This window comes from Pteropus vampyrus, unplaced genomic scaffold (genome assembly GCF_000151845.1).
Source record: "Pteropus vampyrus isolate Shadow unplaced genomic scaffold, Pvam_2.0 Scaffold309, whole genome shotgun sequence".
Taxonomy (NCBI): Eukaryota; Metazoa; Chordata; class Mammalia; order Chiroptera; family Pteropodidae; genus Pteropus; species Pteropus vampyrus.
Window position 1 is genome coordinate 633,925 of NW_011889090.1, and position 13,598 is coordinate 647,522.

The 13,598-nt window shown below is 63.1% G+C and overlaps 1 protein-coding gene across 1 annotated transcript in view; it reads left to right on the forward strand.

Annotated features, from left to right (window-relative positions):
- GABRD (gamma-aminobutyric acid type A receptor delta subunit) overlaps nt 1-3,226 on the forward strand; it is a 25,348-nt gene extending 22,122 nt beyond the window's left edge. The window contains exons 3-6 of the mRNA XM_011377340.2: nt 366-503; nt 1,120-1,275; nt 1,399-1,610; nt 2,927-3,226. Of these exons, the coding sequence (XP_011375642.2) occupies nt 366-503; nt 1,120-1,275; nt 1,399-1,610; nt 2,927-3,226 (806 nt within the window). The remainder of the gene's footprint in view (nt 1-365; nt 504-1,119; nt 1,276-1,398; nt 1,611-2,926) is intronic.
- The last annotated feature ends 10,372 nt before the right edge of the window (nt 3,227-13,598 follow it).

Consider the following 13,598-nt stretch of genomic DNA (forward strand, 5'->3'; position numbering starts at 1 on the left):
AGGGCCCTGTGCGGCTGGCCTGGCTCAGGGCATCCATGGAGTGAGGAGCTGGGCAGGAAGAGAAGGGGCTGGAAGGCCTGAGGAGCCTGGCCTGCCTCCCACGGGCCAGTGCCCTGCCCACCTGGGCCTTGGAGCCCAGACAACGCATATATCTGCCTCGTGGGGCCAGATTGGCAGCCCTCACGGGTCACCTGGCCATGGAACCTGCAAGCTTGCCAGCTCTTCTGGCCCCGTCCACCTGGCCGAGGCGCCAGGCGTGGCTCCCGGTGTCACTGCTGCTTCAGCCCCGCGTGGGCAGGGCATCCCCGCTGGGCTGCTGGGGGCGGAGGGCGGTGGGCTGTGCTGCCCAGTGGTCTCTCCCACAGACGGCTACTCGTCCGAGGACATCGTCTACTACTGGTCTGAGAACCAGGAGCACATCCACGGGCTGGACAAGCTGCAGCTGGCCCAGTTCACCATCACCAGCTACCGCTTCACCACGGAGCTGATGAACTTCAAATCGGGTAACGCGGCCTCTGGCGGCCTCTCCCCACGAGCCCGGCTCCTGGCCTTCCTGTGCTTCCCGCTGGGCCACGAGCCTGCTCCGCGGGCCCCCGAGGGTGCCGCTGGGAACCCCTGGTGGGTGCAGCCACAGTGGGGACGCGGATCGCATTCTCTGTCTTGGTCCTCGGTCCTTTGTTGCTTCCTGGGAGCCAGCAGCACTCTGGGTATGGGGGTAGCATGAGGAGTGCGGGGTGCTCCCTGAGCTGCGGGGCTGCTCGTTGAGGTTGGCAAGCCCAGCCCAGCAAGACCGTTCCTTGAACTTGGCTGTGCTCAGAGGAGGGTGGGGAGGAGGCTGTGCTCGGGGGAGAGGTGGGGCCGGCGAGGAGGCGGCTGACCCGCGGCTGGAGGGCTTGTCCGCACCAGGCAGCGGTGCTGGAGACTTTCTCCTCCTCCTCGTGGGTGGCCCTACGGCAGGGCCAGCTCGTCCTCTAAGGCTCCGGAGGTGGGGGCACCCCTGACCCATTAGGCTGTGGGGGAGGTGGGGAAGGCAGGGGTCTTGGGTCTTCCTTCCTTCTGAGGCTCGCGGTGGCCCCGGGGCGCGGACGGAGCTGGGTGCTGACAGGCGGCCCCCTGCAGCCGGCCAGTTCCCCCGGCTCAGCCTGCACTTCCACCTCCGGAGGAACCGGGGTGTCTACATCATCCAGTCCTACATGCCCTCCATCCTCCTGGTCGCCATGTCCTGGGTCTCCTTCTGGATCAGTCAGGCCGCGGTGCCCGCCAGGGTGTCTCTAGGTACGGGCCTGGCCTCTCCTCCGAGGGAGCAGGTGGACGGGCAGGAGCCCGGGAGCAGGACCCCACCCCGTGAGCCCGGAGCCCCGGCTCAGGGCAGTGAGAAGGCACCCCCATTCCCCCCAGGCATCACCACAGTGCTGACCATGACCACGCTGATGGTCAGCGCCCGCTCCTCCCTCCCGCGGGCGTCGGCCATCAAGGCGCTGGACGTGTATTTCTGGATCTGCTACGTGTTCGTGTTTGCGGCGCTGGTGGAGTACGCCTTCGCCCACTTCAACGCTGACTACCGGAAGAAGCAGAAAGCCAAGGTCAAGGTCACGGAGCAGAGGGCAGAGGTGAGGCTGGGTCAGGTCCTCAGCTCTGGGGCAAGGACGGGCCTCCCTGACACATGCATGCGCACATACATTCACACACACATTCACATCCATACCTGGCACTCACACACGCACGCACACACACACACACACACACACACATTCACACCCATGCACACACATTCCCACACACACCCATGCACACATACACACACCTGGCACACACATTCACACACACATGCGCACACATTTACACACATTCTCACATATACATGCTCACATACACCTGGCACACACACATACACATGCTCGCACATACCTGTTCATACACATGCACACATCCTCACATACATGCACACACACATGTGCGCACACACGCACGCACAGGCACACACATTCTCACACATCTGGCACACACATATCATACACACCTGGTACACACACATGCACACATACATTCACACACCTGGTACACACACACATTCACACACACATTCACACACGTACCTGGCACTCACACACATGCATGCACACACATGTTCACACACATGCACACACATTCTCACACACACGCACACACATTCAAACACCTGGCACATACACATACATACACACATTCACACACATATTCACACACATACATGCTCACACACCTGGCACACACACATTCACACACACCTAACACACACATTCACATGTATGCACACACATTCTCATACACATCTGGTACGCACATTCACACACACACATGCTCACACACATTCACACGCCTGGTACACACACATGCATGCACACACTCACACACATGCACACATTCTCACACACCTGGCACACACACATTCACACATGCACTCACATACACATGCTCACACACGCACACATTCTCACACACATGCGTGCACACACACTCACACATTCTCCCACACATGCATGCACACACTCACACACATGCACACATTCTCACACACCTGGCACACACACATTCACACATGCACTCACATACACATGCTCACACGTACATGCTCACACACGCACACATTCTCACACACATGCGTGCACACACACTCACACATTCTCACACACATGCATGCACACACTCACACACATTCACACATTCTCACACATCTGGCACAGGGAGGAGGCGGCCACTTTTTCCTGGGCCCGCCTGGGACTCTGCCGACTGCTCTGGGGCGTCACCCGCAGCCCCTGAGCTCCAGGGCAGCTGAGGGTCACGGCGGCCCTGGCAGAGGCGCAGAGCGGCTGGCCTGGGTGGGGGTCCTGTGGGAAGCCCTGGCGGCCCTGGCTCAGCGGCCGCTCAGCCCTGCCCCCCGCAGCAGATGGACGTGAAGAACGCCATCGTGCTGTTCTCGCTCTCCGCCGCCGGCATCTCCCAGGAGCTGGCCGTGTCCCGCCGGCCGTGCCGCGTGCCCGGGAACCTCATGGGCTCCTACAGGTCGGTGGAGGTGGAGACCGGGGAGACGGAGAAGCCGGGGGGAGCCCGCGCGGGGGGCCAGGGTGGCCTCCGTGCGCTTTTCAAGCCCATCGATGCGGACACCATCGACATCTACGCCCGCGCCGTGTTCCCCGCGGCCTTCGCGGCCGTCAATGTCATCTACTGGGCAGCCTACGCCATGTGAGGCCAGACCGGCCTGCTCCCAGCCCTCCCGGGCGCAAGGCCCCTCCGGTGTGTCTGCCTGTTTCACTGCGGGGACATGGGCCACACGAAATGAGAGGAAAGCCTCAGCTTCCCCAAGTCCCCGCTCTGTCCCCACCCTCCCCAGAAGCTGCCTGGTTCACCCGCGCTCTCCCTGCAGACCCAGCCTGACCCCCGAGGCCGAGCCAGGCCGGTGCAGGGCCCTTTGGGGACTAGGCCCTTGATTCAGAAAGTGACCTTGGCCTCAAGACTCTGGTCTGTGGGTTTGGACCTGGGAGCACGAAGAGCCGGGCATGGACGCCGCGCTCTGCCCTGGCGAGATGGTGCGGGCGTCCGTGGCCTTTCGTTCCAGCATGTAATAAAGCCAGAACTTCGGTAGAGTGATGTTCTCTGTCACGGTGTGGGGACTGTGGCTTCCTCTCCCAGTGCCCGAAGAGCTTGGGATGGAGGGACTCGGGGGCTGCGTCCCAGAGGCTGAGCCGTGTGGCCACGCTGGGGGCATCAGTGGGAGGGGCAGGGGGCGGGGGGCCCCAAGGAGTCTCAGCCCCTCCTTGGTCTCTTGGTCCCACGGCCAGGGTGCCACTGTGGTGCCTTCTCAGATGCGGTGATGGAGGACAGGGGCCAGCAGTCCCCACGAGCCAAGCCCAGCCCCTTCCCACCTCTGCTGCCACCTTGGGCAGACGGGGTGGTGATGAGGCCGTAGCTCGATGACGGGAGGTCTGGGCCTGACTTTCCCGCACCACTGAGAGAACGAGGAGCGTGCGGAGGGGCTGCTGGCCGCTGCTGGCCGCAGGGTCGGGAGTCCGGCTCCGGTGGGCAAGGTCAGCCAGCTGCAGCGCTGTGCTGTGGTCAGGGTGGCAGCCAGGCCACGGCCCCGCTGGCCCCATGGTACCCTTCCTGGGGGTCCTGCCTCAAGCCACCTCGAGGGGAGCATGATGGTGACTTGCTGTGGATCGGAAAGGGGGTCTGGCTAAGCTGTCTGCCTTCGGCCGGCACAACCCGCCCAAGGTCCCCAGTGTCCCCAGGCCGTGAAGGCCTGATCCTGGAGGATGCTCACCCACCGGCTGGGCTCAGCTGGCAGTCACCACTGAGGTCCAGGTGCTTCCTAAAGGACAGGGCTGTCCGAGGGCAGAGGAGGGCATTGGCTCCCTGCCCACACCACGGCTGGCTCGCCACCTCCAGCTCCAGCCCGGAACCCGGCTCAAAGGCCCCCTCCTCACGCCCTGCCGCCCCCGTGGGCCCCTGCTCTGAGGAATGAGGTCAGGGGCGGGCCGCGGGTGGGGCAGGCCAGGGGGCAGGGCCCCGAGGCCCAGTGTGACGAGGGCGGGGAGCAAGCACCTCCAGGCCGAGCCCCGCTGCCTCCACGACAGAGGCCGCGGGGACAGGGGCCCCCTCTGTCCTCCCCACCTTGGCGCCCCCCTTTCTTCAAGACCTGACCATGGCCAGGTCACCACGCCCCCCCCTCCCTGGAAGCCGAAGGGTCATGGGGACAGGAGGGCTGTCGCCCAAGCCCCACGGGGTGCACTGAAGCCACCGGCTGGGTCCAAGACTGTCCGCACCACTGCTCACCCAGGGGCACCTAAGGTCCTGCCAAAGGCCTGGCTTCCGGGGGACGTGAAGGTGGGTTCAGAGTTCACGGAGCAGCCGGGTTCCCTGGGTGCAGAGGTCAGCGGGGCCCCCTGGGCTCTGCCGCCGGGACCCGCCCCCCCCAGCGCCCCACTCCTGCCCGCCCTGGGCTCTGGGCCCCCTCTTTCTGCTGCCGTGCCCACGAGGAGCTATTTAAAGCGGCTTTGTGCTGCCTCAGGCGCCCACGCGGCGCGGCCCACCCGGGCAGGAGCCTTCGCCTGATTTTGCCACCAGCAATCACTCCCTCCAGCCGGCAGGCTGCTATTTCTGCCACATATTTACAGGGCAGGAAAAAGGGACGGGAAGAACTGCTGCTTTTAAACACACGATTCTATTCCGGTGGTGATGACAGCAGATTGAGGCCCGGACGATCAAGGTTTGCAGCTGAGAGGAGCTGGCCCGCGAAGGGGAAGTCAGCATTTCCTGCCACCGGGCACCTGCGCGCGAGGGGGTGGGGCGGCTCCTCATCTCGGCAGGAGGGGCTTTGGGGACTGGCGCTTCCTTGTCTGTCCTCTCCAGCGGGGGTGCAGTGCGTGTTGCCAGCGTGGACACTTGCTGCCTCCCTGGGAGCTGGAGCAGCTTTCCCCCCGCCCCCCGCCGGAGGACCGGAGCCAGGGGACGGCACCCCAGCTCCTCAGTCTCACCTGCATGCAGGCAGGTCGCAGATGGCGCGCACCCACACCCGGGGGGAATTGGGTCCTCTCAAAAGCAGAGCTTGAGACAAGGACATGGGTGCAGGGAGTCTATCTGGGGAGGGGGCTCGGTGTCTTGGGGTGGCCGAAACAAAGTGCCTCAGACCGGGGGATTAAAATAACAGAAACCTATTCTGTCCCAGCTCTGCGGGCTGGCAGCCCGAGGTGTGGGTGCGGGCAGGTGTTTGCTGGAGGGGGAGTCCGCCCCAGGCCCCTCCCAGCTCCTGGAGCTGCCGGGCCTCCCTGGCGGTCCCTGCCCTGTAGACGCATCGCCCACCGCTGCATCCGTGGTCACATGGCTTTGTCCTCTGTGTGCCCTCTTCTCATCGAGGCACCTGTCATCGGTAGGGACCTAGTCCAGCGTGACTTCATCTTAACTAATCACATCTGCAGAGATTCTATTTCCAAATCAGGTCCATTCTGAAGTCCTAGGTGGACATGGACTTTGGAGGACACTGTTCGATCCAGTCCAGGGGTGCAGGGGCACAGGTGGGGGGAGGGTCGAGGAAGGGGGGAAAGCTGACGAGGTGTTTTGTTGGCCTGGGGTACCCAGGTCCCAACCCCACTGGGGACCCCCGCAGAGCATGTGGGATGCACCACTGAATTGTCCCTTTGAAGAATGAGAGGCTGGATATTTATCACTAGCTCCCCCTCCCCCGGGCTGCCTGCCTGCCAGCTGAGCAGGCGCCCCCATGGCACCACAGAGTGCTGGAGGTGGCTGCCACAAATGGCACAAGGTGGCTGCCACATGTAGCAGGTGCAGCATACGGCAGGCGGAGCTCTGACACCAGAACCACAGCAGCTGGGAGTCACCACACAGTGCTCATGTCTGCGCAGGACACCTGGTTCCCCAAGGTGCCGACTGTCACGGCAGCTGCAAGAGCACTTCCCTGGCATCTGGGCACCTGCCGTGAGTCCTCAGAGGTGCCTCTTCTGTCAGAGCGGCAGGAATCCCTCCCCGCCCCGCCCCCCAGCAGTTGCGAGGATTAAATGAGGTCTGTCCTGGAAGCGGCTTGTCAGCTCCGGCTGCCCGCCTGGGAAGGGTCATTGGGGGTCATCGGGTGCCGAGCGCTACCTCTGGCTGTGGCTGGCTGTCCCTTGGGCATGGTAGCCTGGGCTCAGCCCATAGGAGGCTCCTGACCCTGGGTGACGAAGTCCCAGGGTATCTTAGACACACTGGACACAGCTGGGACGTGAGGCCTTGAGCTGTGAGCTGCCCTCTGGGCAGGGCCCTGCTGGTCCATCTGCTGGTTTGTCGGGGCCCCTGGGCAGAGGTCACACCTCCTTCCGTCCTGGCAGAGCCACCTCTGCTTGAGTGAGTGAAAGCCTGAGTGTGTGTGCATATGTGCATGTGTGCATATGTGTGTGCATACGTGCGTGTGTGCACACACATGCATGTTTGTGTGCAGGCGTGCATCTGTGAGCACAGCGTGCTATCGCAAACGTCCCATGGAGCCTGAGGGACTTGGCCCCACCCTGCAGCCCGCCATGGTTGCCTCCCACCTTCGACCCTGCCAGGGGTGGACCGCAGGGGTGCCTGTGCCTCAGGGTGCACTGATGCTCCAGGCCTCTGCTATGAGACTCAGCGGGTGGGTGTGTGGGGAATGACACAGAACACTGCCTGGCACTGCAGCGTCCAGCCCTCTCCATTTGACCTCCATTTGGGAGGTCAGTGTCCTCCCAGCCCTCTGCCCCCGTCCAGCCTCCTCTTCCTTCTCCAGCTCCTGACACAGCAACCCCGCCCTTCCTTTCTGTCCTGCCTCACCGGACACGGCCTCTCCCGGCACATCCCCCACATGGGACACTGGCACAAACATGTGCACACAGGACCCCCCCACGCAAACATGCATGCAAATCCACAGATATGCACACACAAACACACGCACACTCAGAAACCCAGACACACACATGCACACGCACACGGAAACCCAGATAGATACAAACACACATGCACACTCACAGATGCACACGTGCGTGCACACACACATGTATGCGCAGAAATGCATATGCACATAAACCCACAGATACACACACAGAGATACACACATGCACACATGGATGCACATGCACAGACACATGCATGCAAATCCACAGATATGCACACACAAACACACGCACACACAGAAACCCAGATAGATACAAATGTGCACATACACCTACAGAGACACACATGGACACACACAGACACACACACGCGTGCACATGCACACACACTGTATCCACTGGGGGCCATTCACATAAAGGGTGACGATGCTGTGAAGTGACCACAGGTGAGTAGGAGGTGTGAGTGGGCCGGATTAGGAAGGGCCCATGGTGAGTAATCAGGACGACGCCTCCCTCCCGAGGCTGGCACTCAGCCTGCGCTGTGAACTCGAGGCTGGGCAGAGCCCCGGATGTCCTCAGCCAGCGTCCTCAGCCAGCGTCCTCAGCCAGCGTCCTCAGCCAGTGTCCCCAGCTCCCCAAGCATCGCCCGGCACCAGCAAGTGGAGCTCCTTCCTCTGGCCGCGTCCCTCCTGCGCCCTCTACTGGGGCCGCACAGCACTGTACTCCTGGGAAAAAGATGCTCCAGCCACGAGTGGCCGGTGGGCGGGGCCCAGGGATGCTGCCAACACCCTGGGGACACCCGCCAGCCGGCCCCCACCACCATGACTGATGCCGCCCAAATGCCAGCGTGCCACCCTCACCGTGGAGGGACTGTGCCTGAAATCAACAGTGGGTTTGGAGCTGAGAGGCAATCATTGGTAACTGGCACATGGACGCAGACGCACAGACACACACACGTGGACACACGAACAGGCGCACAGCACACATGGACACACAAACACGGACACAGATATGTGCAGACACACATAGACACACAGAGACAGGCGTGCAGACACACGGACACACGCACATGGACACACACACAGGCGCATGTGCGTGAACACATGGACACACGCACATGGACACACAGACATGTGCAGACACACACGCAGACACACAGACAAGCACGCAGACACATGGACACAGACATGTACAGACACGCATGCAAAGACACACAGAGACATGCATGAGGACACATACATGGGAACACACATGGACACAGACACACGTGCGCGGACACACAGACATGCAGGCACATGCAGACACGTGTGTGCAGACACAGACACGAGCACTTGGACAAGTGCCCGAGCCCAGAAGCCCGCAGAGGTAGGTGCAGGCCGCTCTGCCCCAGGCAGGGCCTTGCACAGTGGGGTGGAGCCACCTTTTCTGAGTTTGCGGGGCCCTGGCCCTGGCCCTGGCCCTCCCATCCTCTCTAACATGGCCTGCGAGGTCCCTCGGTCTGCTGCAGCACTTCCGTCCACACCTCGCCTGCCCCGCACCTCCGGACCACGCGACCCCCTGGGGCCTTGGGGCTCTGGCGCGGGCCAGCTCTCCGCCTCCCCGCTCCCCTGCACACACCCACGGAGCCCACGGCTGGTCTCTGCCGGGGCCTTCTGAGACCCCGCTCTCACCAACAGAGCTGCCATGTCTCTGAGACCCAGTGACAGTGGCCTGTCCCCCCACCAGTGTGCAGGGTCCACGAGGGAGCAGGCACATCCGGCCCGCTCACCACTGCCTCCTGGCACAACTCGGGGCACCCAGTGGGACCTCAGTCAAAATCTCCGCATGAACGAATGAATGAGTGAAGTAAACACCACTTTGGACCGGTTTCTCAAAATCCCACGACCCGTGAAAAAGAAAGGAGACCTCTGCCGCCCCCTCCCTCGCACAGCTCGAGTGCCTGTCAGTGGTGTCCAGGTGTCCAGGGCTCTCCCTGTGACCTGCTGGGTCTTCGCCACCCTGCGGGGTCAGTCTCACACCTGCCAGATGACCAGTGACCGCCCGGGCTCCACAAGGTGTTGGCTCATGCCTCCCCTCTTCCTGGGCACAAATTCAGTCTGTGAGCTTTGATGAGGACAGTGTCACCTGGGTGGGGTCCTGGGGAAGGACCACACAGCAAGGGACAGTGACCCCACAGAAGCCTTGGCCTCCATCTGATGAGTCTCACTGAACACAGCCCGCCCTGGCTTCCACCCTCCACCTCATGAATCTCAAAGTTGTTTTTAAGTATCACCAGAAAGAACATTTATCAAAGAAAATCAGAGGGTGGCCAGGCCCCCCGGGGGAGACACCTTGCCTGGAGGCCCAGTGGCCCCACTCTGCCCTCTGTTGGCCCTGGGCACTGCCCATCCCTCCAGCTCCACACCTGGCGGAAGCACAGCCAGGTGGCAGCCCTGCACTCCGCCCTCTGGTCCAGCTGACAAGAGAAACAGGAAGGCTGTAGGTTCCAGATTCCAGGCGTGTCCACCTGCCCGGCTGCGTTTGGGGGAGAGGTGCAGGGTCAGGTCCGAGGGTTTCTCCTCTGCCTACACCCTCTGTTGTAGACGCTTTACAATAAGCCCTTGTCACTTTTACAATGTCTTAGAAAACCCACAACGTGCCTTTGTGTTTTTCACGGGAGGTGTTGGTGATCATAAACTCCTGTGAGGTCTGAGGTCATCAGGACACACAGAAAACCCCAGAGGTGAGGGGGCTGCCCTCAGCTGCCAGGGCCCTCCTGGCTCAACCCCGCCTGCACACCTGGGTCCAAAGGTCACTTCTCAGCTCTGCCTGCCCGGGGCGGGACTCGCCCCATCACATCTGTATGCAGCAGTTGGCGGGAAGGGAGACGGGCCTGAGAGCCTGGGAGGGCCGGGGCCAGCACTTCCCAGGGGTCTTCACCTGCTCATTCGTTCATGCATTCATTCATTCATTCATTCATTCGTTCGTTCGTTCCACTGTGTGCCAGATGCCCAGATATGTAGGGACATGGCAGTGACCCAGGCTGACTGGGTCCCAACCCCCATCACGTCCAGAGGGGCACGTGGTCCACAGATTTGGGAACAAACAGCCTGCCTGGTCACCAGGCGGCAGAGCAGGCAGTGGACACAGAGACGCCGGCCGGACACGACACACCTGTCTGTCAGGACCTCGCCCTCTACCCTTGAGGCCCTAATAGGGGTAGCTCAGCGCTGGTGGCCTGGGTGGCCCTGTCCCCACCCTCCGGGGCTGTCTGGGGGCCTGGGTGGTGGTGCTTTGTTTGGTGGAGCTCGTTGGTGGTGACCCTGCAAAGCCCAGACCCCTGGGGCTGTGGGCACCTTTTCTGGGCACTGCAGGTGACCCAGGTGCCTTCACTCGGGCCTGGGCTGGATGTGGTCCCAGACCCAGGGGTGGAACCTCCCCCAGGACCCCCTCCCTCGCCCTAACCCTACGGAGAGCGGAGACCCCCACCCAAGCCGGACTGCTGCAGCCCTCCTCCCGACACCCCTCGCCAGGGCTGGGGGCTGCAGTGACCCAGGTACCAGCCTCCAGGAGGGAGGTGCCCATGTGGCAGCCGAGGTGAGGCCAGTGCCCAGGGGACACTGGACGCCTGCGGCTTCAACCCCAGCAAGGGCTTCCCCGGATAGAAGGGGCTCGGGCTGGACTTGGGCTGTTGTGTCCAGCAGGGTCTCGGCTGGGGCATGTCGAGAAAGAGTGTCCAGTGGAACGGCCACCCGCCAGCCGGTCCTGGCCATAGCGGGTGTCGAGGATTGCGTGTCCTCCCTGTCGGGTCATGCTGTGAGGCAGGAAATCTGAATGCCAGCCGAAGCTATGGGACGTCAGAGGGCCGCCCCCCAGCCCGTGCTCGCTGAGGCGCATCCATCAGAACGTGCCCAAGGCTGCGGGGCCCACCGAGGGGCCTGGCACGGCGGTGGAGGGGGAACTTCAGCCCACGCACGTGGCAGATCCCTGCTCCTCCCGCGAGCGCCACGCCACGCCCCTGCACGGCAAAGCTCGCACCTGGTTCCCCTCACGCCCAGTGGACGGCCCAGGCTGGGGATGGCAGAGTCATCTGGGGGGGCGGGGGGAGCAAGCGGACTAATACAGGTGTCGGGTATGCTTGGTAGAGACTCAAAGGAAGTATGAGTCTGGGCAAAGCTGCTCCTGGGAGCTGGAACTGCACGTGCAAAGGCCCTGAGGTGAGAGGCAGCCAGGTGGCCAGGTGGCTGGAGTGCAGTGGGCCAGGGTGCAGATGGTGGCACGTGGGGGCAGGAAGAAATGGGGTCCCAGACCCTGGAGGGCCGGGGGGCTTTTCCTGAGAACCACAGAATCATTGGGGGTTCCGAACACTAGACAGACAGACACAGACTGACTCACGTTTTAAGGAAGTCGGAGGCTGTTCCCAAAACCCCAGTGTAGAGGGTGGGGCCTGGGCCAGGCGCTGACCCTGGGGGTAGCTCTGCGCAGCCTGGAAACGTGCTGAGGGTGGGGCGGAGGGGATTTGCTGGAGGGGAGTGGGATGCAGGGGGAGGGGCAAAGGGGACGCCCAGGCTTTTGAGTTGAGCACCTGGGGGAGGGTGGTTTGCAAGGAGCAGAGCGAGTGTGGTGGGGGACAGGGTTCAGGGGCAGCCTGAGCCTGGGATGCCATTTGGAGCCAGAGCCTGAGGCTTGGCATTCGGCAACTGTGAGGCTAGGAGGAAGCCACACAGGGGGGTGGAGGAGGGCTGGGAAACCCCGGGGTGACCCAGTTTCTAGGGGGACCCAGTCTGACGGTTGACACAGGCGTCCTGGTGGGGGAGGGGCTCAGAGAAATTGGCAGCAGAGATAAGGCGAAGATAAGGGCTGAGGACGGCTCCCCGCTCCCCGCAGGAATTCTGGAGTGAACAGGAGCAGAGACCGGCAGGGGGGTGGGAGGGCAGAGGGGTGGGGTGCAGAGTTCACAGCACCTTGAGCTGGTGAGAGGTGGGCTGTTGACAGGTCTCTCTGTGGCCACCTCTGGAAGGACAGGGGTTCCGTGACCGCTTGGCTCCCCAGAGTCCCTCCAGTGCCTGGCACCAAGGAGGCGCCAGGAAGCATCTGTGGAATGAGAGGGAGTGAATGCGAAGTGCTTGAGGTTGTCCAGGTGAGGAGTGTCCAGGTGAGGCGTGGTGGAGGCTTAGCAGGGAGTGGACTTCGGGGGCAGAGGCTGCCAGCTGGGTGGGGTGGGGGAGGGAGGCAGCAGGGGAGTGGCCGAGAGGAGGACAGGCCCGGCAGAGGTGGCAGGGATGAGGGGGCTGTAGGCCCGTGAATCTGGGGTGCCCTCTTGGTGCCCAGGTGAGATCCTGCTAACGGCAGGTATGGGTCTCCAAGGATGCAGCCAGTGAGATTGCATTTAAGGAGAGTGGGCACAGGCTGCAGGCCCTTGGAGGGGGCAGGGGCTGGGGTGTGTGGATAAGTGTTGAAAGGCAACTGTCCAGGTCAAATGCCAAGGTCATTGTAGATTCAGGAATGAAGGTCACGGGCATCCTGGGCAAACGCCTCTCCTAGACCCAAGAGCAGAGGGGACCGAGTGCAGACAGGCCTTCTCCGCAGCAGGATCTGGAGGCGAGGGCAGCTGGGGCCGGGACGACCAGCGGCGCCTGGACCCTCTCGGCCCTGACCTTGGCCGGGGGCTCTACCACTTGCAGCCTCGGTCTCCAGATCTGTAAACGGGCCCGACGCGGGTCAGCGGTCGGAGAGCCGCTCGGGACTCGGGGACTGGGCTGCTGACCGCGCTCGCCCCGCCCGGAGGCGGAGCTCCCTCTGGCCACCCGCCACCCACCTCACCAGCTACTCCTTCCCGCTGTCCCCTAGACCAGCGCCCGTCTCCAAGTCCCCCGGGTCTTGTTAGTAAGGACGGCTGGAGTTTCGACTCGGCGAGTCTGGGCCCGAGAGCTAGCATTTCCAAGTTCCCGGGACTCTGTAGCCCCGGGTAGGAACGGCGGGCGCGGGAGCCCACGGGACGGAGGGGCCTCGCGCAGGACGGGTGCTCCCCGAGTCCCCGCCGCCCGCACCGCCGGAGGTTGCCAGGCAGAGCCGGGCCACGCGCGCTCCCATTGGCCGCAGGTGGGCCGCGCCCCGCCCGACAGGTAGCGTCCCCGCGCCGAGCCATTGGGCTGCGGCCGCGATGTCCCCCGAGGATTGGCCCAGGTGGCGGCCCCGCCTCGCCCTTATTGGCCGCAGGTGCCACCGCCCCCG